This window comes from Hippoglossus stenolepis, chromosome 20 (genome assembly GCF_022539355.2).
Source record: "Hippoglossus stenolepis isolate QCI-W04-F060 chromosome 20, HSTE1.2, whole genome shotgun sequence".
NCBI classification, from domain to species: Eukaryota; Metazoa; Chordata; class Actinopteri; order Pleuronectiformes; family Pleuronectidae; genus Hippoglossus; species Hippoglossus stenolepis.
In genome coordinates, this window is record NC_061502.1 from 14,629,740 (window position 1) to 14,656,187 (window position 26,448).

The 26,448-nt window shown below is 43.0% G+C and overlaps 1 protein-coding gene across 1 annotated transcript in view; it reads right to left on the reverse strand.

The window, feature by feature from the left end:
• Positions 1-10,120: 10,120 nt before the first annotated feature.
• Positions 10,121-26,448, reverse strand: part of tmem121ab (transmembrane protein 121Ab) — a 44,512-nt gene continuing 28,184 nt past the window's right edge. Inside the window, exon 2 of the mRNA XM_035144180.2 lies at positions 10,121-13,046. Coding sequence (XP_035000071.1) covers positions 11,215-12,159 — 945 coding nt within the window. The 5' untranslated portion in view covers positions 12,160-13,046 and the 3' untranslated portion in view covers positions 10,121-11,214. The remainder of the gene's footprint in view (positions 13,047-26,448) is intronic.

Here is a 26,448-nt window from a genome sequence, read left to right on the forward strand (position 1 = left end):
CAATGACAATAAAGGAAGGTATCTATCTATCTACAGTATATCTATCTGTCATCTATGTATCTATCTTCTAGTTTCTGTATAAATTTGTGCTCTGACTTTAAAAGTTTGATTAATTTCTGAAAGTAAAGAGAACAACTTATATCTTTTTCAGATATTTCTTATCTGTAATTCAACCTAATTTATCAATGCAACATTTAATTAACAGAAAGCGACCAGACTATCGGGGACAACTTCAGACTTGCTGAGTCAAGGCAAATAAAGTTTACATTGTTTTCTTTTGCAAAATATGAGAAGTTTAAGACACGTAATCAATCTTTCTGGGTGAAATGACCTTAAGGTGAAGTTAATGAGTTTTAATACTTCTCTGTTGTGATTAACGCTACTTCTCCACAAGCTCCTCTGGTCGTATCACCCTGGTGTGATTGCATCCTTTCTGCTGGCCCCGGCTCCTCGTCACTACCGAATTCACAGATTTTTAATTAAAAAGTTCCGGCGTCGTCCCGATCACATCAGCGGTGGATGAATTGACACTCGGCTCACAGCTCAAAGTAATACCATGCAACAATACCTTTTAATTCTGCGATATGTGCGAGATTAGATAGCGAATTGAAACCGTTTGGCTGAAGCGCCAGCTGAAAGGAGAATCTGAATGAACGAGTCCCACTTTGGGTTTTGATGTTGCTCTGTGGCAGCTTCTATTTCTCCCTGAGTGAATGTTGAATGATGATTTATTGGACCTCTCGTTGTGGGAGAGCGAGAAAAAAAAAAAAGAAAGAAGTATGGTGCAGTAATCAAGCTCAAAAGTGCTGCACTTATCCAGACAGGGGTGATTGCAAACTATTTGTTATTTACCGTGACAGCTGGCAGCTTGTGAAGGGTCCGTCGAGAGCCCAGGGATGATGGGAAAATTCATGTTTTGATTGCATCTTGCCATCAACCTGGATTTCCCGTGTGCGGCACCAGCAGGGGGCAATGTTGCAGCAGGGTTGTTGTGTCACGCGGCATCACAGACGACTCAGTATGGATTGAACATGGACCTTCTTTGCCTAAAGGAATAAGACTCTGCAAACTTAAACTTTTGGCAAAGTCAAAACGTGACTGCAGTGAATGCTTTCAAATCACAAAAATGCACGATAGTTAAAAATGACGGGACGTCCATCGCCGTCATCAGACAGCCGACCATCTGGTGAGAGCAGCATGGCGCGTGCAGGCCACCGGAGCTTCTCCCTAATGAGCCACTCTCTTGGCCACAGTGCCGCCGATAACAAGCTTCTCTGTCAGCGCTGATCCCCGTCCACTGATGAGCTCCCTCCCTGCCCCCTAACAAGGCCGTTTGGGCAGCCGCGGCTTGTCTCCCCCCTGAGCGCCGGCTTAACTCCCCTTCCGCCATTTGTTGTGTCACATTGAGAGACAGGGCCCACACATCACGGCCTCGATTATATACGGCAGCACCAGTCGTGCTTTGAAAAGTTGTTTATCTGTTCACTCGCCGCCCCCACAGCTGCAGTTTGGGGACATTTTCTTTCCTTGGTTGTGCCTTTCCAGTGTTTCTTGACACGACTCCGCTGCGTGGGTAAATTGTTGTGCTGCAGTGATGGATGGTGGACAAACTGGGTTGCTGCTGTTTGCTGCAGTCCCTCATAAGGGCATCATGAAAACACAGGCCTGGCCCCGTGTCTTTAACTAGCGAATTAGTTTGGCTTCCTCAGTCGCACTGACTCCATGTTATTTAGTCTCCGTGAATATTGTTCAGGTTTTTGAGGGATTTCTGCCTCTGACCTGATTCGATAGAAGTGAATCGGATTTAGACAAAATACATTGACGGCCCCCGCAGACGTCGCTGTGAGCACCTTTCACTGAAACTGCTGTTTTTTTCCTAACTGCCTGACAGTTGCATAATAGCTGCATATAATGTCTGCTTCTGCCACTTCACACACAAAGTTATTCCCGTTGCTTGACTTTTTAAAACCTTGCTAGCGTTGTTTAACCTCCTGTGCCCGTCACGTTTCACTCATGTCTGACAATAACTAATAATAATGCATTTTCAATGAGTAATGTTGGTTTAACAGTCTCTTATTTCATTGGGTTATTGGTAAAACGCAGCGTTTGCACGATGATTTTGAGGATTCAAATCATTTGGGTCAGCCCTGGTAGTAGAGGTGCTCCCCCCCCCCACGCGCGGTGATGTCATAAAGTCCTGGGGTACAACGGTACATCACTGCAGAAACTCCAGTCCTCTGCAGCAGCTGTAGATTCTCTCATCCCCCTTTTTACACCCACCTTCCTCCCACTTTACAATCTAACTCGTCAATAAAGGCAATAAAATGCTGCAAAAAATACTTTAAAAGAGAAGCTAAACCACCGGGGGTCAGCAAAATCAAGATTTTCAAGGGGTTTTGAGAAGGTCAGTTGTAAATATCATTTAGGTTTCTTTGATAGACTCTATTTAAAGAGCCCAACCATAGATGGGCGATATGACAACCCCCCAAAGGTGAAGCCAAAGCGTCTCACTCGTCACCGGGTGGCTGGCTGCAGTATAGGTCATAAAACCTGCCTCCTCCATGTTAGTGGATGGGACATGGATCAAACTATTTTCATGTTTCTGATTAGTTTGGTTTTAATTAGTTATTTGAACCCATAAAAATGAGGTGAAACGTCACGACTGACAACTGAGACTGACTCGTGATTGGTCAATTGCATAAATTAAGCACATGATGCTTTAACGATGTAGTACATAATCATATACGGGTCATTTTGTGAATTGTGCTCTTAACCCTCTTCTTGTCGTGCTGTTTCTTTCTGTTGTTTTTCGCCCACACACTCTTTTTTAAATCTCACCTTTCCCTCACTGTAACACTCCACTGGCCGCAGCTCATTTAAAGTCCCTGAGCTCACAGTCCACAATCCCCCTGTGGTTCATTGCTCTTGTTCTCCGCTGCCGCCACGTGACCTTTTCCCTGGCATTTAAAACGTCTGCAAACTTTGTAAGTTGATAAAATTAAAATGAAACTGAATAGTGATGAGGACGTTATCAGAGCCGTGGGCTGCGGTCACTGGCTACTTGGAGTTTTTTAAAAATTTGTTATCATCCCAAACGTTAATAAAGACACTTTGAAGATAGAAGCACAGGAATGAAGCCACAAACTCGGAGGACAGTCAGCTGTTTTCACCACAAACAGCAGGACTTTCAAACACATGCACGCCCAGCTTTCATTTATGCTTATCTGTTTATGACAGCTTCCGCGGTCTGTTCCCCCAGTGCATTGTGGCTTAGTGATTAATCCATCCTGCACATGCTGCACAGTTCACGAAGGTAACACAATACCGTCTTATCTATATGTGTGTATGAATATTAAGCAGTCAGCCCTGGTGAAGGTAGCAGTGTGCAGCCGGGGACAGATAGTTCTGATAACACCATTTGAAAAAAATCCGCTAATGGCGAGTCATGCACGCAGCCCTTTAATCAAAGTTAGAGTGAGGATGCGTCGCGTCTCATAGATCTCCGAGCGCCGCTGTGGACTTTTGTCGGGATGCTCCACAGACATCCATCATTACAGGAGCACATTAGCATTGGAGGGAGTCCAGTGTTTGCATTCATTGTCGCCTGCAATATGGATTCACGCTCAGAATCAAAGCTCATTTCAAAATAAAACAGTGAAGCTGACTCAGACGTTTTTTTGCTTTCGGTTTTCAGCAGAACCCACAGAGATGATTCAGTGTAGTATTGACAGTTAAAATGGGAGGATTCCTTTGTGTACGTGTGATTAATCTCTGCACCATATACACAAAAGTTTTAGGCACTTAAGGAGTTTAGATTTAGACCAAACTTCATGTACCAGACTTTTGCCCTTTTTTATTCTTCTGCTTTATGAACGCAGAATGATGGTAATGCTGTGATGTTTGAAATCTCTATACTTTGAGGGATTCGTTTGCATCTAATGAGCTTAGACTTAAAGTAAGAGAGACACGTGATTAATACTGTTAAACACAGAAACATGTAATTATCTGCTTACTTTTAATGGCACCTATTTGACAAAACAGATAGATGCTGAGTCAAGTTGGAGCCAAAAAACTTACTGAAACCATGGCAACAATGTACTTCCTGTTTTCTGGAGGGCTGTCTTCTGGAGGACAGGACCTCTGGATCCAGATGTGCAAGATGGCAGCGTTCATATCCAGGATATTTTGGCTTCATTTCTAGATAGCGAGAGGAAGTGGAGACGTGTCGTCCATCTTTATGTAGAGTCGATCGTTTCTCGTCGGAATCCACTAATTGACATTTAGCATCATTGTGCAGCCTGAAGGTCGTTCTTTGTTGACAGAGCCTTCAGTGGACATTAACTACACTGCGGGTTTATGAGAGCAGCACAGACAGAGAGGCCATTTCCATATATATTACTGTGGAAGGGTGAGGTAGTCAGCAGAGTGATTACTGCGCGAGAACACAGGCATTTACTAACAAGTAGGAGGCAACCCGCTGAAGCAAGAAACTCCTACAAGTCAGCAAATACAAAGGTGGTCAAGAGAGATACTTGAAGAGCCCTGCTTTCGGCCCGGTTCTGATTTAATTTTGCTGAGACTAGGTGCTTTAGCAAGTCGGAGATAAACAGCAAAACACAGGCAGAGAGAGAAAAAGTGCTTTTACTGACTTATTATACACGGAGAGCACAATTACGCTGCTGATGTGCAGCCCCGGTGATTTATGGATGAATCTCTCGCTCGCAGGGTCTCGGAAAGGTGATGCGGTGCAGAGGCAGCGGCAGGTAATGTATTCTGCTCCCAAGTTTGCCATTTTCTTTTTCCACTTCAACCACTCGCGCTAACAAGAATTATTCAAACAGTGGTGTGATTATGCTGCGAGTCCCCAAAAATGAGCTGTGATCCAAACCCGAGCAAAGATGTGGTCTCAGTCGCAGACGTAAAAATGTTCTAAGTAGCCCCAATGACTTATTCATACATGAGGACGTTTTTCAATTAGATGTGCGACCTGGATTTGATTCCTGTTTTTTTTTTTATAAATAGCATTTTGCTGAGTCTACTCTTTGTGCTGCATAACAGGGATTTAATAATGTGAGTTGCAGCACGGAGCCAAGGAGGGCATCACGCGCTCGCTGCCAAACTCCTCAGACTTGCTGTCACCTCACGTCGCTGCGTCTCCGGGACCCGTTAAGAGTTTGAAGATAAAACCGGTGTCACTTCACCATTCAGAGTTATTGCTCGTCTAAATTTAACAAATCAGTTTGCGGTGCACGAGGTGTGTAATTAGATATTTTTTTAATCTACTCTTTTATGTCGCGCGTTGTCAAACCTAGATTAACTGCTAATAAGGATTTCTCTAAATATGAGAGACCTGCATGTGACAGTAAAATATGCAAAGTGACAACATTTTGAGGGAGAGTTTATCAGAGGAGATTTATATGACTTTCTGTTGATGGTTGATTTACAGTAAACAGTGTAATGCTCTTTTTTGCATAAGTAGTGAAGTTAGGCAGAGCAAAAATAGAACCCAGGAGCATATTATGTAAGGATGCAACACTGACGTCCTTGGTTTGAGGACATTGAGGACAATGTTTGTCACATTTTAAGAGTGATTCTGCTTTATCACAGCTTTGGACTTTTATCTTTTTTAATACTTTCATCCAAACTAAATGCGGAAATCTAAAAAATACAGAAACATCGCGTCTCTGAGTTCTTCCAGTGTCACGATCTGCAACTGCTCTGGACTTTTCATTGATTTTGTGGACGATTTATAAATCTCATAATGCATCGAGTGTATGTAATGACATCTATAGCTAGAAATATAAAGCTGTATTTCCACAATACCCACTATTAAATACCAGAAACAAGAGTATGAGACCGTAGAAATATTATCTACAGGAAATTACACAATACCAGAACAAATTAAAATATCACTATGTAAGTCTGGGCATACAGTCACACACAGTTTATGGTTTGGATTTGATTGTGTCATTTCAATTCTTTGGATTTTGGCCTTTTTAATTTCTGTTTTATTTTGAAGTTCCTCACCTTGTGTCACCTGCTTTGCTTTCTCTGTTTGTCTGGTTTCCCTCCTCTGTGCTTGTTTGTCCTCACTCTCATGTTTCACCTGTGTTAAATCTTAACCACCTGCCTGTGTGTCCACACTCTGCTCCTCAGTCTCAGTACCTGGAGTTTACTTAACTTTCTGCTTGGTTCACGTTCCTGAGTTCTGAGTTTGGATTATTTCCCTTTGGATTTCCACCTGCCTGCCGCCCTGCCATGACACACCGTAAGCCAGAATGTTTGACGACATTTCTTCACTTTCTCTCTCTGCGCGTGTGGTGGTGCTCCTGCTTTCTACAAAACTAACACGCACTGATTCTAAGCATGGAGTTTAAGCCAAATGACCTGAACCACCTCAGGCCTGCACTACGAAGCAAGGGCAACAAACCCAGGAGGGTTTTTCTTTATCCGTCTTCCCTAAACCTAACATTGTCTGTCCTGATAACCTACACTCCAAAGCTGACTCAGTTAACCCTGGGTCTTCCTACCTGAAGTTGCTAAACCCAAATCCTGCTCCGTAGCACACAGCCCTGGAGGTAAAGCTAAAAAGTGAGTGTGACCACAGTGTTGGTAGTAACCTAATCTCTCATTGCAGAGGAAGACTGTCTGCTCTATGTGGTGAGTGCAGCAGGTCCAAATTGATCCTGGATAGTCTGTGAACTGTGATGGATGTTTGCTTCGGTGGATGTTTGGGTCAAGCTGGCAACACAGTTTGCACGAGGCAGTGCAGAGAGCGCATGCTACTACAAACCTGAACGAATGCTCTATGCACTTTTAGAGGGATTGTGGAATAAAGTTGCACAACTGTGAGATGTCCTACGTTAACTTTAACCTCATTCTACTTCTCAGTGAACGTGATGCTGTCACAACTTGAACCTCCTGTCAAGGCCTGGATCCACTGGACACGCTGTGGAGGTGAGAAGGTCTGATTAAAAATTCACTTCTTTGAATCACTTTCTGTCGCCGACCTTGGTGTTGAGTCAGTGCAGAGTGTGTGTGTGTGTGTGTGTGTGTGCCACCATGGGCCATAATTAGAAATAATTGCATCACTGTAATAATTTTACGAGTATTCTTTATTTTCTCTTGAAAATAAGATGAACTTACCTGGGGGTAGGGCTTGGCTGATAAATAAAACAATCTTGATAATAATAATAATGATTAATGAAGTGATTTATGATAAATTTACATGTTCTGAGTTTCATACATCCGCTCATATCAGTGTTCATCTGTTTTTTGTGATGTAACATAAAAGCCTTGTTGCTGTTTTCTTGTTGAGGCGTATATGTAAAACCATGTTGGCTGCAGAGATCAAATAATATCTGACCTATTGTGTAGAAGTTTGGGCAAAACATGAACACATTCAGTTTTCATTTGACAAAAAAGAGCCATAAGAATCATCAGTAGAAGTCGATACACAGATCCAGTATCTATTCAGTTAAAGTTTTGAAATTTCAGGAACTAGTAGATCACATTATTCTACAAATAATGTATAAAACTCATAAGAAAAACTTTGCCTGCCAACATCCAGTCAAGATTTGAAAAAAGAGAAAGCCATTGTTACTTAAAACCGAGATTCAGGACCAAACTGATGGAACGTTGAATTACAGTTGAAGGAATCAATTTGTGAAACAATCTCCACAAATAAACTAACACAAACACTATATTCAAAAACACTATTAAAGCCGGTATGTTGAGGAAATACAGTGAAATGTGTTAATTAAGTTTTGTTCTGTTTTGTTTTGCTGTGACAGATAAATCATTTTTCTCCTGTGAATGGTTTAAAATGAATTGTGACTTAGGAACTAATAGAGGGATGTGAGGGGCTGTGTCGGCCTGCAGCTATTTACATTTTTAATTTAAAATTTGATTGAAATATTTGCTTTGTTAATTAATGTCTTGTGAAAGATGGCAGAATATATGGGAGTATTCTTTGTTCTGCTCCTTTTCATTAAAAGATGTGAGATTTTTTGTCTCCATTTCAATTGTTTTGTTTGTTCGATGAATAAAATAAACTTATATATATATAATTGATTAAAAAACAAATCTTGATTTATTCATTTATCAAATCTGTCCTTCAATCCATCTCTCTCGTCTCTGTAGTATCTTCTGTCAGTTTTGACTGCTGAGTTTCCAGTAACACCAATGTATTAATAAATAAATAAAACTCATATTAAATATGTATAACCATATGAAAGACTGTGGTTAGCCCTCAGTTCTGAAGTTCTTTGCAGTTACAGAGCTCGGCGAAGAATTCCACAATAGTAAATTGTAGGAAAACCTTTCACTGTTACTGTCAGGGTTACTTAATTCTGTTAATTTCATGTTGGTTATTAGGAGTTGGTGGTGGAGAGCTACGCTGAGACAGGAGCTGCACTGAAAACAGACAACACAATGAACCTGGACCTCGAGAGATACGCCTGAGAAATATTTAATAATCCACCAGAAAGAACAATCAATATGTTTCTACAGAGGAGAATCCGAGAGAAGAGACTGGCAGCTTGTACAGAATCTGTGAGTCCCAAACTCATCCTGGTGCTCGGTTCAGAGATCGGTTGTTTGATGAGGTTGAAGAATAAAATATATATATATAGTGGAAATGGGGAATGAAGTCAGCCCTGTACTTCTTCTATTTTTCAAAATAACCTCCTTGGTTCGAGGGTAAACGCACTGAAACAGCATGCACACCTTTATCTGAATATAATTGAAGATATAAATATGTTTTTGCCTCGTCTGCCTTCTTTGCTTTGCTGAAGATATTTGTAGAGCAGACAAACAGGTGTTTCACCTTATTGTAGTTTTTACCACTGCAGCAAATGACAGTTTTCATTAATAACAGCTTGCATCCAAACTTTCACTGTGTCTCAATTCAGGGGCCGGTTTGCATCACAGCGGGGGAACTAGACCGTCCCAATTTGAAGGCTTCTCTGAATGCGGCCGACGAAGGACGTGTTTTTGTCTGTAGCTTTGTTGCTAGGCGACGGCTGTAAAGGCGGGAGGTGCGGCCGCTGAATTAAGACAAAGCTATAGAGTCATCCCCTTCCTCCTACTGTCTAGAAATTAAGTTTAAAAGTCCCAGATATGAATGCTGCCATCTTGCGCAGAAGCAGTCAGGGGATGGTCCTCAGGTCCTGCAGAGAAACGGACATATCTCTTTTCTTACGTAAAGGAAACATAAATGAGCCATAACATGGAGGAGGCAGAATTTGTGAGCTATACTGCAGCCAGCCACCAGGGGGCAATCAAGACACTTTGGCTTCCCATATTTGTTACAGTCCGGTGAATGTGATTTGGTTCTGGTGGTTCAAATAGTAAAACCTCTGTAAGACACTACTTCCAGAAGCATGAATGAAATGAGTACAAGACCTCAGAATGAAAAAAAATGTCCCATGTTCTGCTCATTAAAAGTAAAGAGAAAGTGTCTCGTCTTTTTATCACTATGCAGCTGACAATTATCGGAAGTGGGGCCGTTCAGGGTCTGACTGTGTCAGGATCAGCAGTAAACCTTTAGTTAACCTCCGGAAAGTGAGGCCACTTCTCCCGTCCGACCTCTTCATCCCTGCAACAAACACTCGGGTCAGTTAATAAAATTCTCTGTGGGGAACGTGAACCGGTCACCTGCTGTAAAAGTTCTGTTTAATAACCGATGCTGGACTGATGCTGCAGAGAAGATTAGTGTGAACCAAACAAAAAAACAAAACTCGTCGGAAGGTGATAATGAGAACTGGGTAACGTAAAGGAGAAAAACAATTTGAGAAACGCTGCATACATTGTTATCACATTTTAAAGATAAATCTTTCGCTGGCTTCCTGCAAATGCAGCCTGAGGGGTGGGAAATTAATGCCGGAGTCCAGGAGGAGGCAGCTCAGCCTAAATATTAATGCGCTGTGTGGATTCCTCCATGCGAAACATAATGGAAATGACTTCGCTGTCATGTAGTTGTGGCTTTGGAAGCAGAACAAGAGCACTTAATACTTAGAAAATACAATTGAGTTTAATCATTATCAACAATGTGGAAAAAGAAATCATGCTGTCATCACTATTCTTATATTATCTTTTATTAAAACATCATTGACCTCCAACAAGTAAAGAATGTACATAATAATAATAATTATAATAATGATAATAATAATAATAAACTGAATAACATCAGAATAAAGTATTTTCTGTTTCTCTTTTTCTCTTTTTGTCGATTCACTGGATCTCTGCATTCTCTGACTTCAAGGCTTGAGCTAGTTTTAGAGGAATGTATAGTACAGGAATCAAAAATTATCTCTCCCCCATCATCTTGGTTGTTTTTTTTCATCTTCTGACATCACAAACATATTTTGTCTCATTTGCAAGTCATCGCTCACATCAACTGCTCGTGAAATCTTCCAGAGGGTTTGGAAATAGCACAAACCTCCAGTGGCAAACGCACAAACTCTCTCAGGCTCACGTACAGTCAAACAAATGGTAAAACGCACGCCTGAATGGCTGCGGTGGACGTGTACGGCGCCGAGCTCCAGTGCTTTAATCAGACCTTTGGCCATAAAGCATCACACCGACCGAGGCAGCGGCTTCATTCTCAGCAGAACCAAACGCGAGAGGGGAAAAGCATTCGTCTGCCACCAGCCTCGCTCTAGCACAGCTCAGATAGCCCCTCTTCACTGACTCTCTCTGCTCCTCCTCTCCATCAGTGCTTCACGCTGAGTGCTACGTCCTTTGGTGCTGGAATTCAAAGGAAATGCCACAGATGCACCATCGGAGGGGGAAGAAAAAAAGTGACCTTTAAAGAAAAAAAAACAAAAACAAGATACTCACAGAGGGGGAACCAACCGTCCATTTTACACAATGTAATGTCACCGGGCTGCGCACTGTGGAGATTGTCTTTTGATAAAGTCTGAACTTTTTAAAACATGTGAAACAATTAAAAACACAGTAACACGATAAAAACCTTAGATTTTTTTTTTTTTCAAAGTCTGCCCTCAGAGTCAAGTGTAGGTTTACAGTATGTTCTGACAGGCAGGTAATGCTGAAAATCTCTATTATGGTTTTCACAGCAGTTCAAGTGGGCTTGACAAGAGCAGAATATCATCCTGTCATGCAGCTGATTTCTTTATCTACCTCTGCTCCGGGAGCTTTTCATAAACAAAAGCAGTCGGTCTCTATTGGTGCCGTGTCCGGCGCTGGCGGTCATGTGTCAATGACGTCCTGCGCTGGCGAAGGTTCATGTGGCAAACTGGTGGTGTTGGGCAGCGGCTGCGTGTGGCTGACGGAGTTCTGCTGCATCTCTAGCGCCATGGCGTTCTGCGGGTGGGGGAACTCCTTCACCTGTCTGCGGTACTCCAGGAAGGTCGACGCCTTGGTTGCGATGGCCACCACGTTCTTGCCGACAAAGATGGTGGACACGCGGCTGTCCTGAAACAACACCATGTTCACGCCCCGTATGAGGATGGTGACCACGTTTATGGTGACCAGGCTCAGGACCGGGTACAGCATCATCTTCTGGGGCGACATGTGCTCCCCCTGCATGCTGATTTCACTGAGCGACACGCAGGGCAGGATGAGCAGCAGGATGTAGCAGTAGAAGAACATCAGGCCCTCGGCCCAGATGGGTAAGCCCGTCCGCTGAGGCTCCCACAGGTTCGCTTGGATATCCAGCAGGTCGAGCAGGTCCAGAGCCACCCAGAACAGGCGGCTCCTCATGTCCTCCTTCTTTCTAAAAGTCCTCACATATTCCATACTATCCAGAGCCACGAGAACGAGGTATAAACCTGGCACACACACAGATAACAACAGCGTCAGAGCCTTCCGTGCCACGGTCTCTAGACTCTTCCTGTCAGCTTTGCAATTCTGGAAGACAAAGTAGAGTTTGATCTCCAGAACAAAGATGTAGAGAAACCACAGGATCATGGCGTATCCTCGCCGGGCGGTGCGCACCTCGGCACCGACCCACACCGCCACATATCGCAGCACGATGAGGAAGCATACGTCCCCTACCAGCACTATAATGCACACACCGATCTTTCTGGGACCCTGGTTCTGCTCCACCAGGTAGGCGTCCATGAAGGCCATGCTGGTCATGATGACGATGGTGGTCAGGCACACGTGGCGTTTGTCTGGGGGCGGTAACACCATGGCGAGGTCACCGGCTGGCTCTCACTCTGTCTACAGCTTTCAAAGGAAAAAAGAAAAAGTCCGGAGGGTAAACGCAGCACTGTGCCCCTTCCAAACCCTTTATAGTCGAAGAAAAAAGGGAATTTAAGGTGGTCTGACAGCTCTGGCGTGCACAGGTGCAAACATCAACCTACTGTGTGTTTGTATTAAAATAATATAAGTCACTGCAACTAATAGTCCATTCAGGGGGTGGAGGTTATTTCAGCTTAAAAGCAGAGCCGTGTGTGGAGTCAGCAGAGAGTTGCTGGCTGCTGATTGCTCTCAGACCATGGGAAAACGGGAACATCACCTCGTTACTCAGCGCACTTCCATTGATCCAGCCCTGCCCCTGAGCAGCAGCTACACCGAGGGCTCTACAGCTGACATACCATGACTGATAGTAATCCACACGTAGTCAAATGGAGAATACTCTGAGTGAGCTCCGGCTAATGGACATGTGATGGGATTGCGGGACACTGTGCTGCGGTGGGGAAATGTTTATGGAGGTGTTTATTTTTGTATGAGACTGTGGAGGAAGTAACAGCGCGGCATGAGACTATATCCGTGCGTACGCCTGTGCCGCTGCTCTGCATGTGCGAGGAATTCCTCTTTGGATACTCCTGTGGAAGGTGGTGCAGTGTGTGTGGCTCCTTGCGGTCGTGCAGCGTGTGCGAGGGGAAACGGAGGAGAGGGAGGAGAGGAGTCTGCAGTGGCCAGAGGCCTCCAGCCGCCATAAATCACAGAGACAGCAGGTCAACGGCCCATGAGGCCTGGCGTCCGACGACGGCTTCCCCGGGGGGAGGCTCTTACACCGGGCTGAAGATCCATTCTCTGTAACTCTTCTTGCCACGTGCCAGCTCCTCCTCAGCCTAGAGGAAGGAGAAATAAAGAGAGGGGGAGGAGAAGGAGAAAGAAACCTGTCAGCACTACTGGGCCATATAACATAGATTTCATTGCCAACAGCCCTCCACATATGAGGAGCCAAGTAATGTGTCAGCTTGGCTCAAACATGGCCTATTTTAGTATAGATAGGACAGAACACAGTGCATGTTACAGTATAACTGCTTCAGGATGTCATTACCTCTCTTGTATATTGTCTCGAGACATCTGGATGCATGACTCAATATGCCCTGATCATTGTATTATTACATTCAGCATATTGGGGTAATACCCACTAGTTTTCATTTTGGGCGTTAAATTAATCGCGGATTTATTACAAGAAACAGTAGAACCCAATTTTATAGTCTCGTATAGGAGCTGAGTTGTTGGCAGCTCATTTTCTTTTTCTCTGCATTACTCGGCACAACATTTTCTTGTAAAAGCCAGGGTAAATGGGAAAAACGATGGCGGAGTTCACTTCCTGCATATATTTTCGTCCAAACTGCAACAAGGAAATCACGATTGCACTGTGCCCGGTATGCAATAGATTTAGTTTAAATTATATGAGGCTGCTTAGGTTTTATTGTGGTGCATCTGTCGGCTTGTTATCAATTTGATAATAATATCATTATTCAAATGAACATCCCTCGTTGTTCAAACATCATCTGAGGCAAAGACCACAAGCAATCCTGCAGGTCACTACTCTTTCTTCTTCTACGAGAGTCGTCAAACAGTAGATTGATAATTATATTCAGCTCAGACTCCATTTCCAGCCTCCGATTACAGTCTGTTTTTGCTAAACGACGTTTCAAGGTGTTTCTGTTTTGACCCCTTTAGTAATCTGCCTGACGTGTGCGTTGAGGCGAGTGACAGGCGGGGGGCTGCTCCCATCAACAGTCTGACGTTTACATCACATCCTTAAAAAAACAAAACGAAACTGTACAGATGCTGAGTGCTTTACTCGCCAGCAGGAGCCCACCTCGTGCACTGGCCTCATCCATAAATAACACAGCATGTCTAAATAGCGTGGATAAAAAATAAAAAAAAGAGTGAAAGAAGAAGTGAAATGTGTTGATTGAGCAGAAACGTCTCCCTGGGTTTAAGTTTGGGTTAAAAGGGGAACTTGAATTTATCTGTCGTTCTCCCCCCCTGTCACTGGATCCTTCAGGCAGAACAGGAATAAATTACATTAGTGTTTCTGTCAGCTGAGGTAAACTCCAGGTCCAGATACGACTGTATTATTTAGAGAGCACAGCCAACGCTCCTCTAAACAAAGCTGTTGGGTTCAGGTGAATGACCAGAGAACTGTCATGCAGGTATCCCGAAAATAGTCCACAACTTTTATTTGAGTCAATGTCATGACGACCCAGACAGAATCCAATAACATGCACTCGTTCAAACCTCTCGGGTTTCCACAGCGAATCAGGTAGTTTTCAAAATATCTCAATAAGATTGAAATCTAACAAGTAAACACGGCCATGCTACATGTTCTATACTTAAACACAATGATACTTCGAGCTAACAATGACAATGCTAACTATAGACTGGATATAAAGATGGAAGATGCTACTTCACTTCCCCCCAGTATCCAGAAATGAAGTAAAAATATTCCTGATATTAACATCTTGCCCATTTGGAGCCAGAGTCTGTGCTGTAGCAACAAGTCCCGTCAAATACACACGCTCGACCAATCACGAGTCAGTCTCCGCTGTCAATCATGACGTATTTTTTGCAACATGAACAGGAACATGAATATGTGTCACACATCATTGCATATAAAACCACAACAGGGTTCATCTTCTGGGAAATATGTCAGACGTTAAGCCACCTTGCTAGCATGGCTACAAATTTAATATAGATGTGAAATGTATCTATCGAAAAAGATTAGGCTACTAATGACTTAATCGATGGTTAATTAACATTTAACATTTATAAATCTGTTACAATTAAGCGAGTAATTGCAAAAATAAACAATATGTTGTTGATGAATGGATCGATTGTGAGCAGGTCTTTTCTAGTGGTCAAACAGTGTAACCAGTTTTCACCATCTAGTCACCCAGACGTTGTTCTCACTAATGTCTTTTTCTCAAACTCTTAATGAATGAAATGAAGGGTGTCTAATTAGTTAATGTTACACAGGTTGGAACAACATTAACAAAACGTGAGATGTCAACAACAACAGCACTTTTAGACTGAAGTCTGAAGGCCATTTACTCAACATATTAGTCAAACAATTGCAAACCTTTTAGTGATATTGATTGACTTCGTTTTAAAAGCCAATCCAGGAATGTGTTGCAAAATTATTCCATCACTCTGCCTACTGTTGTGAGTCAAAGTCACTCTCATTTTGACCAACTGGGTTCTTCATATGGCAAATTTAAGTAAGTAATAAATAAACATGAGTTGTTGGTTGTTTTTTTCCAGGCGCGCTGTGTGAAATTAACAGAGCAAAATGGGCTTTTGAGCAGTTTTTTTTAATGAGACCCAAAAGCGTGTGGACAGGTTATTTTTCATCAGAGAAATCCCAACCTCCGAGAACATGAACTGTGTGCACTCCCTGAAAGGATGGAAGGGAAAAACTACATGTAATAGCTTCCTTCATGACTTTCAGTGGATATATTGTTCGCTGTCTTTGCAACATACACGTTTGTTGAGGGGGACAACATGTTACATCAAATAACATCTCAAATCAAAGGCTGTTGATTGAAGCCCAGTTAACGACGAGCGAACCACCACAACCAGTCTCATTTGTAACCCGAGCATGGATTTAAATGTTTAAAACCCATTATGTAGAACGGGGCCTAAGTAAGACATTAAATTCATAAAATGGTGATTAAATGACTGATTAGCAGAAAGCTATGGATCATTAATGTGCTGTAAGGACGACTGCTCTCATGTATACGGTACATCATGTCTTCATTTAAACACCATTAATTATCAGAAAAGACTTGGAGATTGTTTCCGTAGTAAGCGGATTATCGCCGACGTGATAACGCACAAGTGCTAAATTGGACCTCCAGGAGTTATGACTTCTGCCGTGAAACACGGATCTCGAGGCATGATTAGATACTACATGGGTACCACATGAAACAGGAAGCTGATGAACGTTGACAGTAATGGACGATTATTAATCCTCGCTGTCATATACAATAGAAAAGTGCCTTTGTCTGTGTGAAACGATGACACACGGCTCTGTTTAGCATATTCTCTTTATCACTTACAATATATGACTGGAGGCTACAGATTAGGACATGGCTGCGCCGCTGAATTGGGGGTAAAAAAAGACGTCAAAGAAATGCTGGTTGATATGTAATTTGACAGCTGTGACGACCATCATCTCACATCGGTGCCTGGCTGTTCTCCTGCAAGAGCACAGGGCCTCTGTGTACAGCTGCCTGTACGTTTCAGCTGTGCTTATATGCTTCAATTACAGCGTATTAATTATAGTGTACTATAAATAGGCAACACGGAGGGCTGTGAACTGGCAGCACAACATTTCTTCACAGAGGGAGGCTATTACTGTGTCTGTGGCCCAGGCCATTATCTCTCTGAATAGCCAGAGCTTCCTTGTCGGGCACTTGTATTAACACTTAGCCTCCCTGTCTGGCTGCAGGCTTCCATACGGATCACAGCGTGGACAAAGAAAGTGGCATCGATGCATCTTTTTTTTTTTGTTAGTTTGCAAGTTGTACCAAAGAACACAGTGCAGAATGTCTGTTTGGGCCAAAGAACAAACCAGTCTGTACAAGAGACGTTCTGATATCAACACCAGCATCAGAAATGACTCCAACACTGCCAATACAGCCTGGTTGGTGTCTACGCAAATCTATGTATCGATCCAATACCAACTCTTTAAAGTATATTAGTTTAACCCAGATAAAACTGCACTCTCTACCAGAAATGTCTTCTTTTTCACTGCTCCAAAACAACAGTTGTGCTGTATTGCTACTGGCAAGTATGTTGTTAGAGTGGTTTCGGGTAGTGTATCGTTAGCCAGAGCTGCTAAAATGTCAGCAAATGAAAGTCGCTGGAAGGTCCAACATGTAAAATGGCGACGTGCACCGTATGCAAGACTTTGGTTTCAAGGCAAAACTGTATAAATCTCATGAAACATTTGATAAACCATCAAATGCAAGAGCACGGGGGGGGGGGGCTCAACAAGCCGAAGAGGAAAAAAGGACAAACTACAGCAAACTTTGGAATCGGCATTCAAACGTCGCTATAAACTTGACAAAGACGGTCCCTGAGCAAGACAGGTAACAGACAAACCTGTCAAGTTCGTTGTTGTGTATTCCCAGACCTATTTATCTTCTTTTTCAGTTTTGTCTCACACAAGCGGAAAACACAAATACAGAACAACAAAACAAAAGCAAAAAGTTGCGTTGTAGCTTTTGCATTCACGATTTCCATTAACGTCTCGGAACCGTAGTTATGACTGTCAGAGTGGATAACAAAAGGAGTTATATGGCATTCGTTCTTTGTATGCGTTCCTTATTCAGTGGGTCTAACCTGAGCAAGGCTGAATAACAATGATAGCAATCATCATTTCTATACAATAATTGAATTTTGTTAAATGCACTGGTACCGGATCCGTACTCTGTATCGTCCAGGAATCAGTATCAGGAAGCGAAAACATGTTATCAGACCATCTCTAGTCAATGCCACTGGAAAAACGTTTTTTTTTTCTTTTGCACAGGATCCTTCCACTCGACTGTGTGAAGGGGATAAAAAAAAAATCTAATCAAAAGCTGATAAGTTGTTTAAGCACAGCCGCGTGGTGGTGCTGCTTTTGAACACGCACAAACTGTTTATTACCTGTGTTCCTCGCTAGATTGATGTTTGTCTTTTTTGACATAACCTCTCCGTTTAGGAATAGTTAAGTCTTTCAACCTCCGAGAAGCTTTTTCTTTTAACACTGCGGTGTCCTGACAGCTGATGCACCTCATGAGGGTTGAGCTATCGCTTGTTTACAGCAGCAAAAATCATTTCATCCTTCGCCTGTGGATGATGTGCTCCGTTACCTGTGGGCTTCAAAGGAGACTGAGATGTTTATGCTTTGCCGGAGCCGAATTGTTATGCATTAAATGAATTGTATTACATCAAACTCTCCCGACTGTGCTTTCTTCCTATGCGCTCCACTCTCCTTCCTCCCACCTCGACACTCCAAGGATGATCAAATGTTTACGTCAATGTCAGCAGCACTGCTGCGGGACAGTGAAGGTTTTCCGAGCGGGGCCGTTTTGTCCGATATTTATGTCAGGTTGTCTTCATTAGGGCCAGAATGAGGCCCATATGTGGTCTTGGATGCCGGCCATCTCCATCATCTCAGCAGGTGTTCTGCGCCGTCCTTTGTGTTACAGTCAGCGCTTGGCTAGTTTTGGGAGCGGTGGCAGATTGCTTTGAATTTGCCCAATGCGCAGAGAAGAGCTCAGCACAGCTCAGCTGAACAAAGCCTTGCACACACACACACACAAACTGAACACACACGTTCGAAATGAGCACATACACGCGTGCACTCGCATGGCCGTGCACGTATGGAAGCTCTTACGCACACACGCCCACATTTTCCCCTGCCTGAAAGGTTGCTGACAGGATCGCAGTCTGAGGGTCACGTCTTTATCCCGTCTCTCTCAGCCTGATAACATTCTCTAACCGCACATTGAACACATACATCTGATTATAACACAGGACGCCACTATATCCCCAAATCCCTGCATACATGTTAAGACCTGTCTCATGTTCCCCGCTGGGGACAATAACCAAGAAGATGTCTGCTCGGTTCTACCAGCCGCACTGACGAATGCGCACGACATCTCTAAGGTGCTCAGTAAATTTCCTTTTTCTGAATTAAAACCACCTCAGCTTCTCTCACGGGGCTGAGCCTGGTCTGTGATGCATTACTCCAGTGTATATCTACTGTATCTAATGGATCACCGTGGTGGCGCATTGGAATTCTAAACACGTCTGTTTTACATTTTGTTTGTCATTATTTTTTTCGGCAGGTTCAGTCCTTTCTACCTAGTTTGTGCAATTCAGAGGCGCACACAATTACTCGAAACACAATTCCCAGGGTTTTGTATGTTTCTTGCTCTTAGATTCCAATTTTCTTGTTTTCTTGTTATCCCTGCAGTATATGCTGGTAATTACTCATGAGCTTGCACTGGGTGTAGAATACTGAAGAGGATCTGAAACTAAGAAGGGGGCCGTGTTTTGTAGCAGTGGCTTAGCTCATTTTATCATCAATTACGTTTGATTAAGGCTCATGCTCACTCTACTTTTGCATGTCACATCGAGTGCGTGATGAGCAGCGATTGTTCATCTCAGCACATAACTGGAACCAACCCAATCTGTATTCGGGCTCTCTGTGTGTTTTTAAATAGCCGTGGGTGTTGATCAAACACAGCTGAAATCAAACATGCTGCACATGACAAAGGACGGATAGCTGCCGGGCAGGGTATGACTCATAATAGTCATTGTACAGCAGCTCAAAAAGTGCTTCCCTCCAACTTGGCCCTCAGCAGCAGAGACCGGGCTTTTCAACATGACAGACGCGTCTTTTTCTCCCTTGCCAACCCTCAAACGGCCATAATGTGCACAGCGTCAATCAAAGTGTATTCTTTATTCACAAAGCTGGGGAGAGGATCAAAAGAGCCATGCCACAGTGAGTCATCATCAAAGTGAAGAGCAGCCCTCTGACATCCCACCCGGCAGTTAATCACTGGCACACGGGGCGAGGATGACTGGTCGCCTGACGTATACGAGGCATGAGACAAGACATCCCTGAGCTACCGTCCAGAAAGGACGACTTTAAAAAGCATGTTAGCCCCTTAAATGTAACTGAAAAGTTTAACCTTTTGTGTGAGCAGCTTGTAATTTCTCTTTTCCTAATGTGCAGCCTGCACAAGGCTGATATCAAAGAAGTTGAGAGAGTTACTCGTCTGCACAGAGAGTCCTGTCCCGAGAGCCCGTGCTTCTATTCCATTAAAGTCAGTGCAGACGCTCATCGAGGGTGTCTTTCATCTGCCTCTCTGAAAAAGTGTATCCTGGGGTTTAACATCCATACTCCACTATCAGTGAGCACCTGCTACAGCACTGGATTTCCACCATTTATGTTTTTATGAGACTCGAACAATGATTAGTTTGTGTAGCATTCACAATATGTCCCCTATTAAGGATTCTTTTTCCCACCCACGCCGTAACCTCTGCAGTCTGAGAAACGTCAGCCTGTTCTTTTGTCTGCGTCATACTCCAATAACTCGTCACTCAACTGGCCTCAGTCTGTCAATTTGGTGACATTTGGCTTCTGGGAAATGGTGAAGAAATTGTGAAGGAGGCATATTTGCATGTTTTTATTCTTTCAAGATTGAGGCTATCTAGCAGGCATGTTGTTGTGCAAAGTCATGTGGGGCTGCAACAATTGTTAGTATTTTGCATTCAGGGTCATTGTGATGTTAAAAAACAACAAACTCAGAAAGTTCTGATTTCCCTTTTAGCTTAGTTTCACTTTTTAGTTCTGATTTCACTTTTAGCTTTCTATATAGCTCAAGTACCGCTTGTGAGTGCCTGTGGCTCAGGAGGTACAGAGGGTCGTCCACTAACTAGAAGATCGGTCGATCGATCCCCGACTCCTCTGGTCTGCTCTTTGAAGCGCTGTTGAGCAAGATACTGAGCCCTGAATTTTCCCTTGACAGCTGTGTTGACAGTGTATGAACAGTGTGTGATAGGAAAAAGTGCTACGTATAGAAGTGCTGTGTGATGGGATGAATGCAACTATTACTGCAAAGTGCTTTGAGTGGTCGATAAAAGATAAATAAATGCAGTAGATTTAAATCATTCCAAGGCAACAACAAAATTGAACTATGACAAAATGACAAATTAAGGTATTTACCCTCCTATTAGCTCTGTTTTGGTTGCCACCGACTCCTTAGCTCTTTAACTCCTCCACACCAGACGTTTAGCTCTGTCAGTCGACTGCTTTTTGCTGGGTAGTTACCGTAATGGGTTCATCCTTGGAAGGTGTTTTGTTACAAACATCTGCTGGGAGCGGGGTCGAGTTGAGTTTTGAGAGTGAATAAAAAACATTAAAGTTGCAGGATGTCTGCGCAAAACGGATCCTATAAAAGAGAAACACCCCTCATTTCCTCTCATTTTTTAAAACCAAATTTCGCAGATAGGAGTCAGTGAACTATAACTACATATAAATCCCAGCTGCTTTGTCCCTGGTTGTCAGTTTTACGACTTAAACCCAAGTAATAACAATGAGGAACGACTGAATAATTACTCCTTTTCTTTTTACGTCTTGTTCTTTTAATCGCTTATGGTGAGAAAACACACCTTCATGCACAGAATGTTACTCTGTTAATTGGATTGTCCTCTCCAATTCGCTGGTCGGCCAATTAATGTTTTTAAAATGAGGGTCACAAAAGAGCCTGAGGTGGTGCAGTGATTACCAATATACTGCATCTTTAAAGACACACAAACACGTTTGTACTTCTATCTTAGTGAGGACACTCATAATGCATTCTCTAGCCCCTTACCCTAACCAGGGTTGGTGATTCTCTCTCTACCCGCATTGGTTCAGGACCCAAGTATCACTGAAGACCTTCCATTAATCTGGATATCCTCCTATACCATCTGTAGGTCATAATATAATCATCATATACATATAAAAAACACTTTAGGTGTCTCCTGTCCTCACAAAATGTCCCCACTTTGTCTAGGCTCAAAATGTTCCTCTCAAAGATATCTGTACGAGAACACACACATTCATCGTGGACATCCTAACCAAAACCTCATCTCTGACCGTACCCGTGACCAACTTAAATCTAACCTTGACCGCACCACATCTTACCCCTAACCTAAACCAGGAGCTGCCTCATCAGGACCAGGCTTAGGTCCCCCTGAGGTCTACTGGTCCTCACAAGATCAGTGTGTATGCTGGAAAAGGTCCTAAAGAGGCAACAAAAACAAGTACGCACACACACACACACACTAAGACAAGATCTGTGGCATGAAGCGGCACCATGCTAACATGCTATTACACACTCCTCCCAGCTTTTAATTCTCCCATGCAACGATGCAGGCGTTTAACAAGCGTATCGATCTGCTCACGTGATACCAGCCCTCATATTCATTCCCTAATGAGGACTTGGCTGTGTGTGTGATCACCCAGGGACAGAAGTGATTTTTATCCAGCGGTTTTACAGGGAGATCTATTTAATCTTTGTGTCAATAACAGCCCTCCCCCTTCAGCCCCTCTCCTTCCCTCTTACGCTTGCTATTTTGCCATGCTTTGCAATCCCTCCTCCTGTGTTCACTGTCGCCATTTCTAATCTGGCCGCCCCGGGGGAGGCGGCGTCAGTACCTCATTCCAGTCACGCTGCACTTCTCTTTGCTTTGCATCCCACTTGAGGGTAAAATAACTTCCCAAAGACATCGAAACCTCAGAGGTCCCATTCAATATTTATCATATCTGCATTATGTCAAAGCAGCAAATACTGGATGGAAACGGAGAAAGAGTTCTGCCGGATAGAGTTTCATCACCAAAGCTCCGAATGAATCTGAATGAAAGGCTCACTCGTCCTGCCGTTCCCCTCCGGTTTGCATATAAACATGTGTGCGCTGCCGGGCAAAAGGGCAAGACCGCTCACCTTCATGCAGCATCCTCGGAGGAAAAAGTAACAGGATAAAAGCGAGCGAAGAAATGCAGAGGGAGAAGGAAGAGAGGGATTGATGCGAAAGAGCAAGGGTTGCTTTTCCACGTGATTGGATAAAAGGCGAAAGAGATGCGATACTGGGAGGATTTTGAAGTGCGGCTAATGAGCTGGGAGTTAAAATGGATAGCTCTGCAGAGGATACAGATTAAATACTGTATTAGCAGCCCGGGATTTATGATGAGAGAGGGAAAAACAGGCAGAAAGGAGCAGAAAAGATGTCCCCTTTTACAACAAGTCATTTCATCTTCTATTCAGTCTTTAAAACCTATTTCCCATGAAGCAAGTGAAGAAATGGTGTGGGACACGTTCCCCATTTCCAAGGTGATCGCTCTTTAAGACTGAATACAAGATCATTTACCTTAAGGGATGTCTGGCAGCGAACAAGGACCCGTGCTTTGTGTCACCTGGTATTTGACAAAACATTCAAAAACTTTGAATGCGTCTCTCGGGCCGAATGTTTGCTGAAAGCAACACCTGCTTTTTCAGGATAATTAAATATTTCACTCAGGATTAGACAGATGTTTACCGCACAACTCGCTGAGGACGGTTCCACTTCTTGGCACCGGCTTGTGCCGAGGTGCGGGGTGGGTTGGACTCTTTGCAACTGTGAGCGAAGGATTTGTGTTGCTGTACAGCTGTGATCCTTTCACCACTGGCTTTTGATGAGGCTCCTAGTGGTAATTTCTTTCAGGCCTTATTACGAGTGGTGTTGTCTACCAAGGTTTTACTGGCAGTTATTGGCTGTGTCATTTTGAACAGACCGCTGCAGCTTTTGGCAAGTTGTTGTGGATCTGCTCGGCAGTGTGCAGGGTTTGATGGGTAATTGATGTTGATGGGATAATTTGTCCGAGCCCCACAGTGAATGTGCAGGTTTCACACACCCTCCATTCTTTACAATTGGCTAGATAGTCAGCTAAGAGAACACAGCATTTAGATAATATTATTTGGGATTTACGAGAAGACAAATTTTCTCTTCTTGTGGACTAGCACTGTTTCTCCACCATCAGCTGATACTTTAAGTGACTGCAAGTTGTATTCCCATAGTTTTTTTTTTTCCATAGAGCATACATAAAGAACACAGACTGTCGATAAAGACAAAAGGATTTATATATAAATTTAGGATTTTTTTTCCCACTATCCAGAATGACAATCTTTGAGAAGAATTGATTGACAAGTACTTGTGATTTCTTTTGAGTTTGGTCCATGTCCCATCTGCTCATGTGGAGGAGGTGGGGTTTATGATCTTCGGCTCCACTTTTGGGGAGCTGTCACGTTGTCCATCTTTATATACGATCTGTGGTCTTCACAGTGAGGACAAGAGGGGGACACCAGGTTTGATAGTAGGTTTCCCGGCTGCACTGCTGCAAGATAGTGGTCCACAATCTAAGCTAAAGGGTCAGTAGTTAAAGATAGTGATCCACAATCTAAGCTAAAGGGTCAGTAGTTAAAGATAGTGATCCACAATCTAAGCTAAAGGGTCAGTAGTTAAAGATAGTGATCCACAATCTAAGCTAAAGGGTCAGTAGTTAAAGATAGTGATCCACAATCTAAGCTAAAGGGTCAGTAGTTAAAGATAGTGATCCACAATCTAAGCTAAAGGGTCAGTAGTTAAAGATAGTGGTCCGTAGCTTTAGAGCCGATATTTCAGGATATTCACCTATAATCGTCAGGCCTGTCTCTATGTGCATTTAAAAGACAATGCTCTGATATCATCATGTCATGCAGATTAAAATAGATTATTATCATAGATGTCTTAGTCACAATTGACTTGAGTTATTAATATAAACGGTAAAAGTAATGAACAGTTCTTGTACACGAGGCTTAATGTGCCACAAAGACCCTTTTATGTGCTTTGTCACCGACATGAAGCTCCACTCACACCCACTTACAGAAAATGGATCATTCTGTTGTTCTTAATACAGGCATCAATTAGGCAGATCTGAGGCCGTGCATCAAAGACTGACACGAACATCAGCTTGTCTAATGCAATCAACCCTACAGGGGCCCTCAAGCAGGTGGGGCACACTAATAAACTTCTGTTCTGTCGTACTATTCAAACAATGCTGCTCTGCAATTTACACACAATCAACAATGCTGCAGAGCCATTGAAGCAATTACCCTCTGAAGCTGTAATTATGCGACTGTGAAGAATTAAACCGTGAAGAGATGCAGAAAGACGTTTGTAGAAACTGTTGATAAAATGTATGTAACATGTCCGTTTACATGTAACTAATAATAACAGGAATGTGCTGAGATTTCAGGATGGCACTGAGAACAAAGGGGTCTGTGGCTGTGCTCTGCCTTTAAAAGTATTGATCTTATGATATATTGTGTTGTAAACCTTAACCCTTTGACCTCTGCCATAAAAATGGTCCACCAGTGCCTACATTTGTATTTGTACCCCCATCGAGGAGGCTGTGTTTGTCTGTGGGTTTCATTGTGAGAAAGATAACCCAAAAACCACAGGACGGATTAGCACAAAACTTTATATTGTTCAGGGAAGAATCTCTTATGTTTTGGTGCAGATCTGGATCACAGATCTAAATTTAGGGTGTTTTTTCGGCTTTATTAGTTGATTTCTCAGAGGGGACTGATATTCATGAGTGTGTCAAAAGTGAGGTAGATCCAAATAAAAAGCTCCGATACGACAACGATCCAGACATCTACTTCTCTGCTCAACAAATCTCCTCGACTCCACTAAGATTTTTAAGATGACTATTAGTATGCCAGTGGGTTGGGGTGAAGTATTAGCATGCACGGCTTGTGCGCAGCCCTTTAATACTCAAAACCGGTTTCCCAGCGGGGGGATTGTGAGCCGGGGAATTTTTGCAGGCGCAGAGGTCGGAGTTGATGTGGGCTCGTCTTTCCGGAGGTCAGCACCTCTGCTTATTACGCACATTCTGGTGACTTAAGTACCAAAAGGCTACGACTCGAACCCGTACAAAAGTGGGTAAATAATTTATATATGGAAAATCGAAAATGTCCGATTTTTCTTGCAAAATAAAATATTACGCCTGTGGCCTCTGGCTTCAACCCCGGATAGCTGCAATGATGGAAAATAGGTGAGGAAAAGTTTTACCTCAACTGCTTAAAGTTTCACATGAAAATTTAATGAATGAGTTTCTGCATTTTATGGTTAAATTTTGATTTAATCTGAATATGTTGGAAATTGTTTACTGATACATCGGTGCCAAATATTGAGATTGTGTTTAGGCATTTCAAGAACATATTTTGTGTTTTTACTTATAACACAATTTAATCTATCATATAACATAGTTGATTTTTTTAAATTATGTTTATTCCCTTTCTTTAGAAATTGAAGCTAAAAGTAATATCTTGGTTAATTACCCCTTGTTGTCAAAGTTTTATCACTTCTTTATGGTGCTTGAGTTGTGTTGGGAACAGCTGCATCGGGAATTAGTTTCGAACGGTGAGGGGATTGAATCTCGTCTCATTCTCCGTCAAGGTCTCAGATGAAGCTCGGGGGCGTTGTTGTGAGCGAATAAGTCAATCTGATCAATCAGCCAACCGCTGTCAGCCTTTTGAAATGAGAACAACCCTCCTTCTGTGGAAGTGCTCCACACACACACACACACACACACACACACACACACACACACACACACACACACACACACACACACACACACACACACACACTCTCAGACCTCAGGCT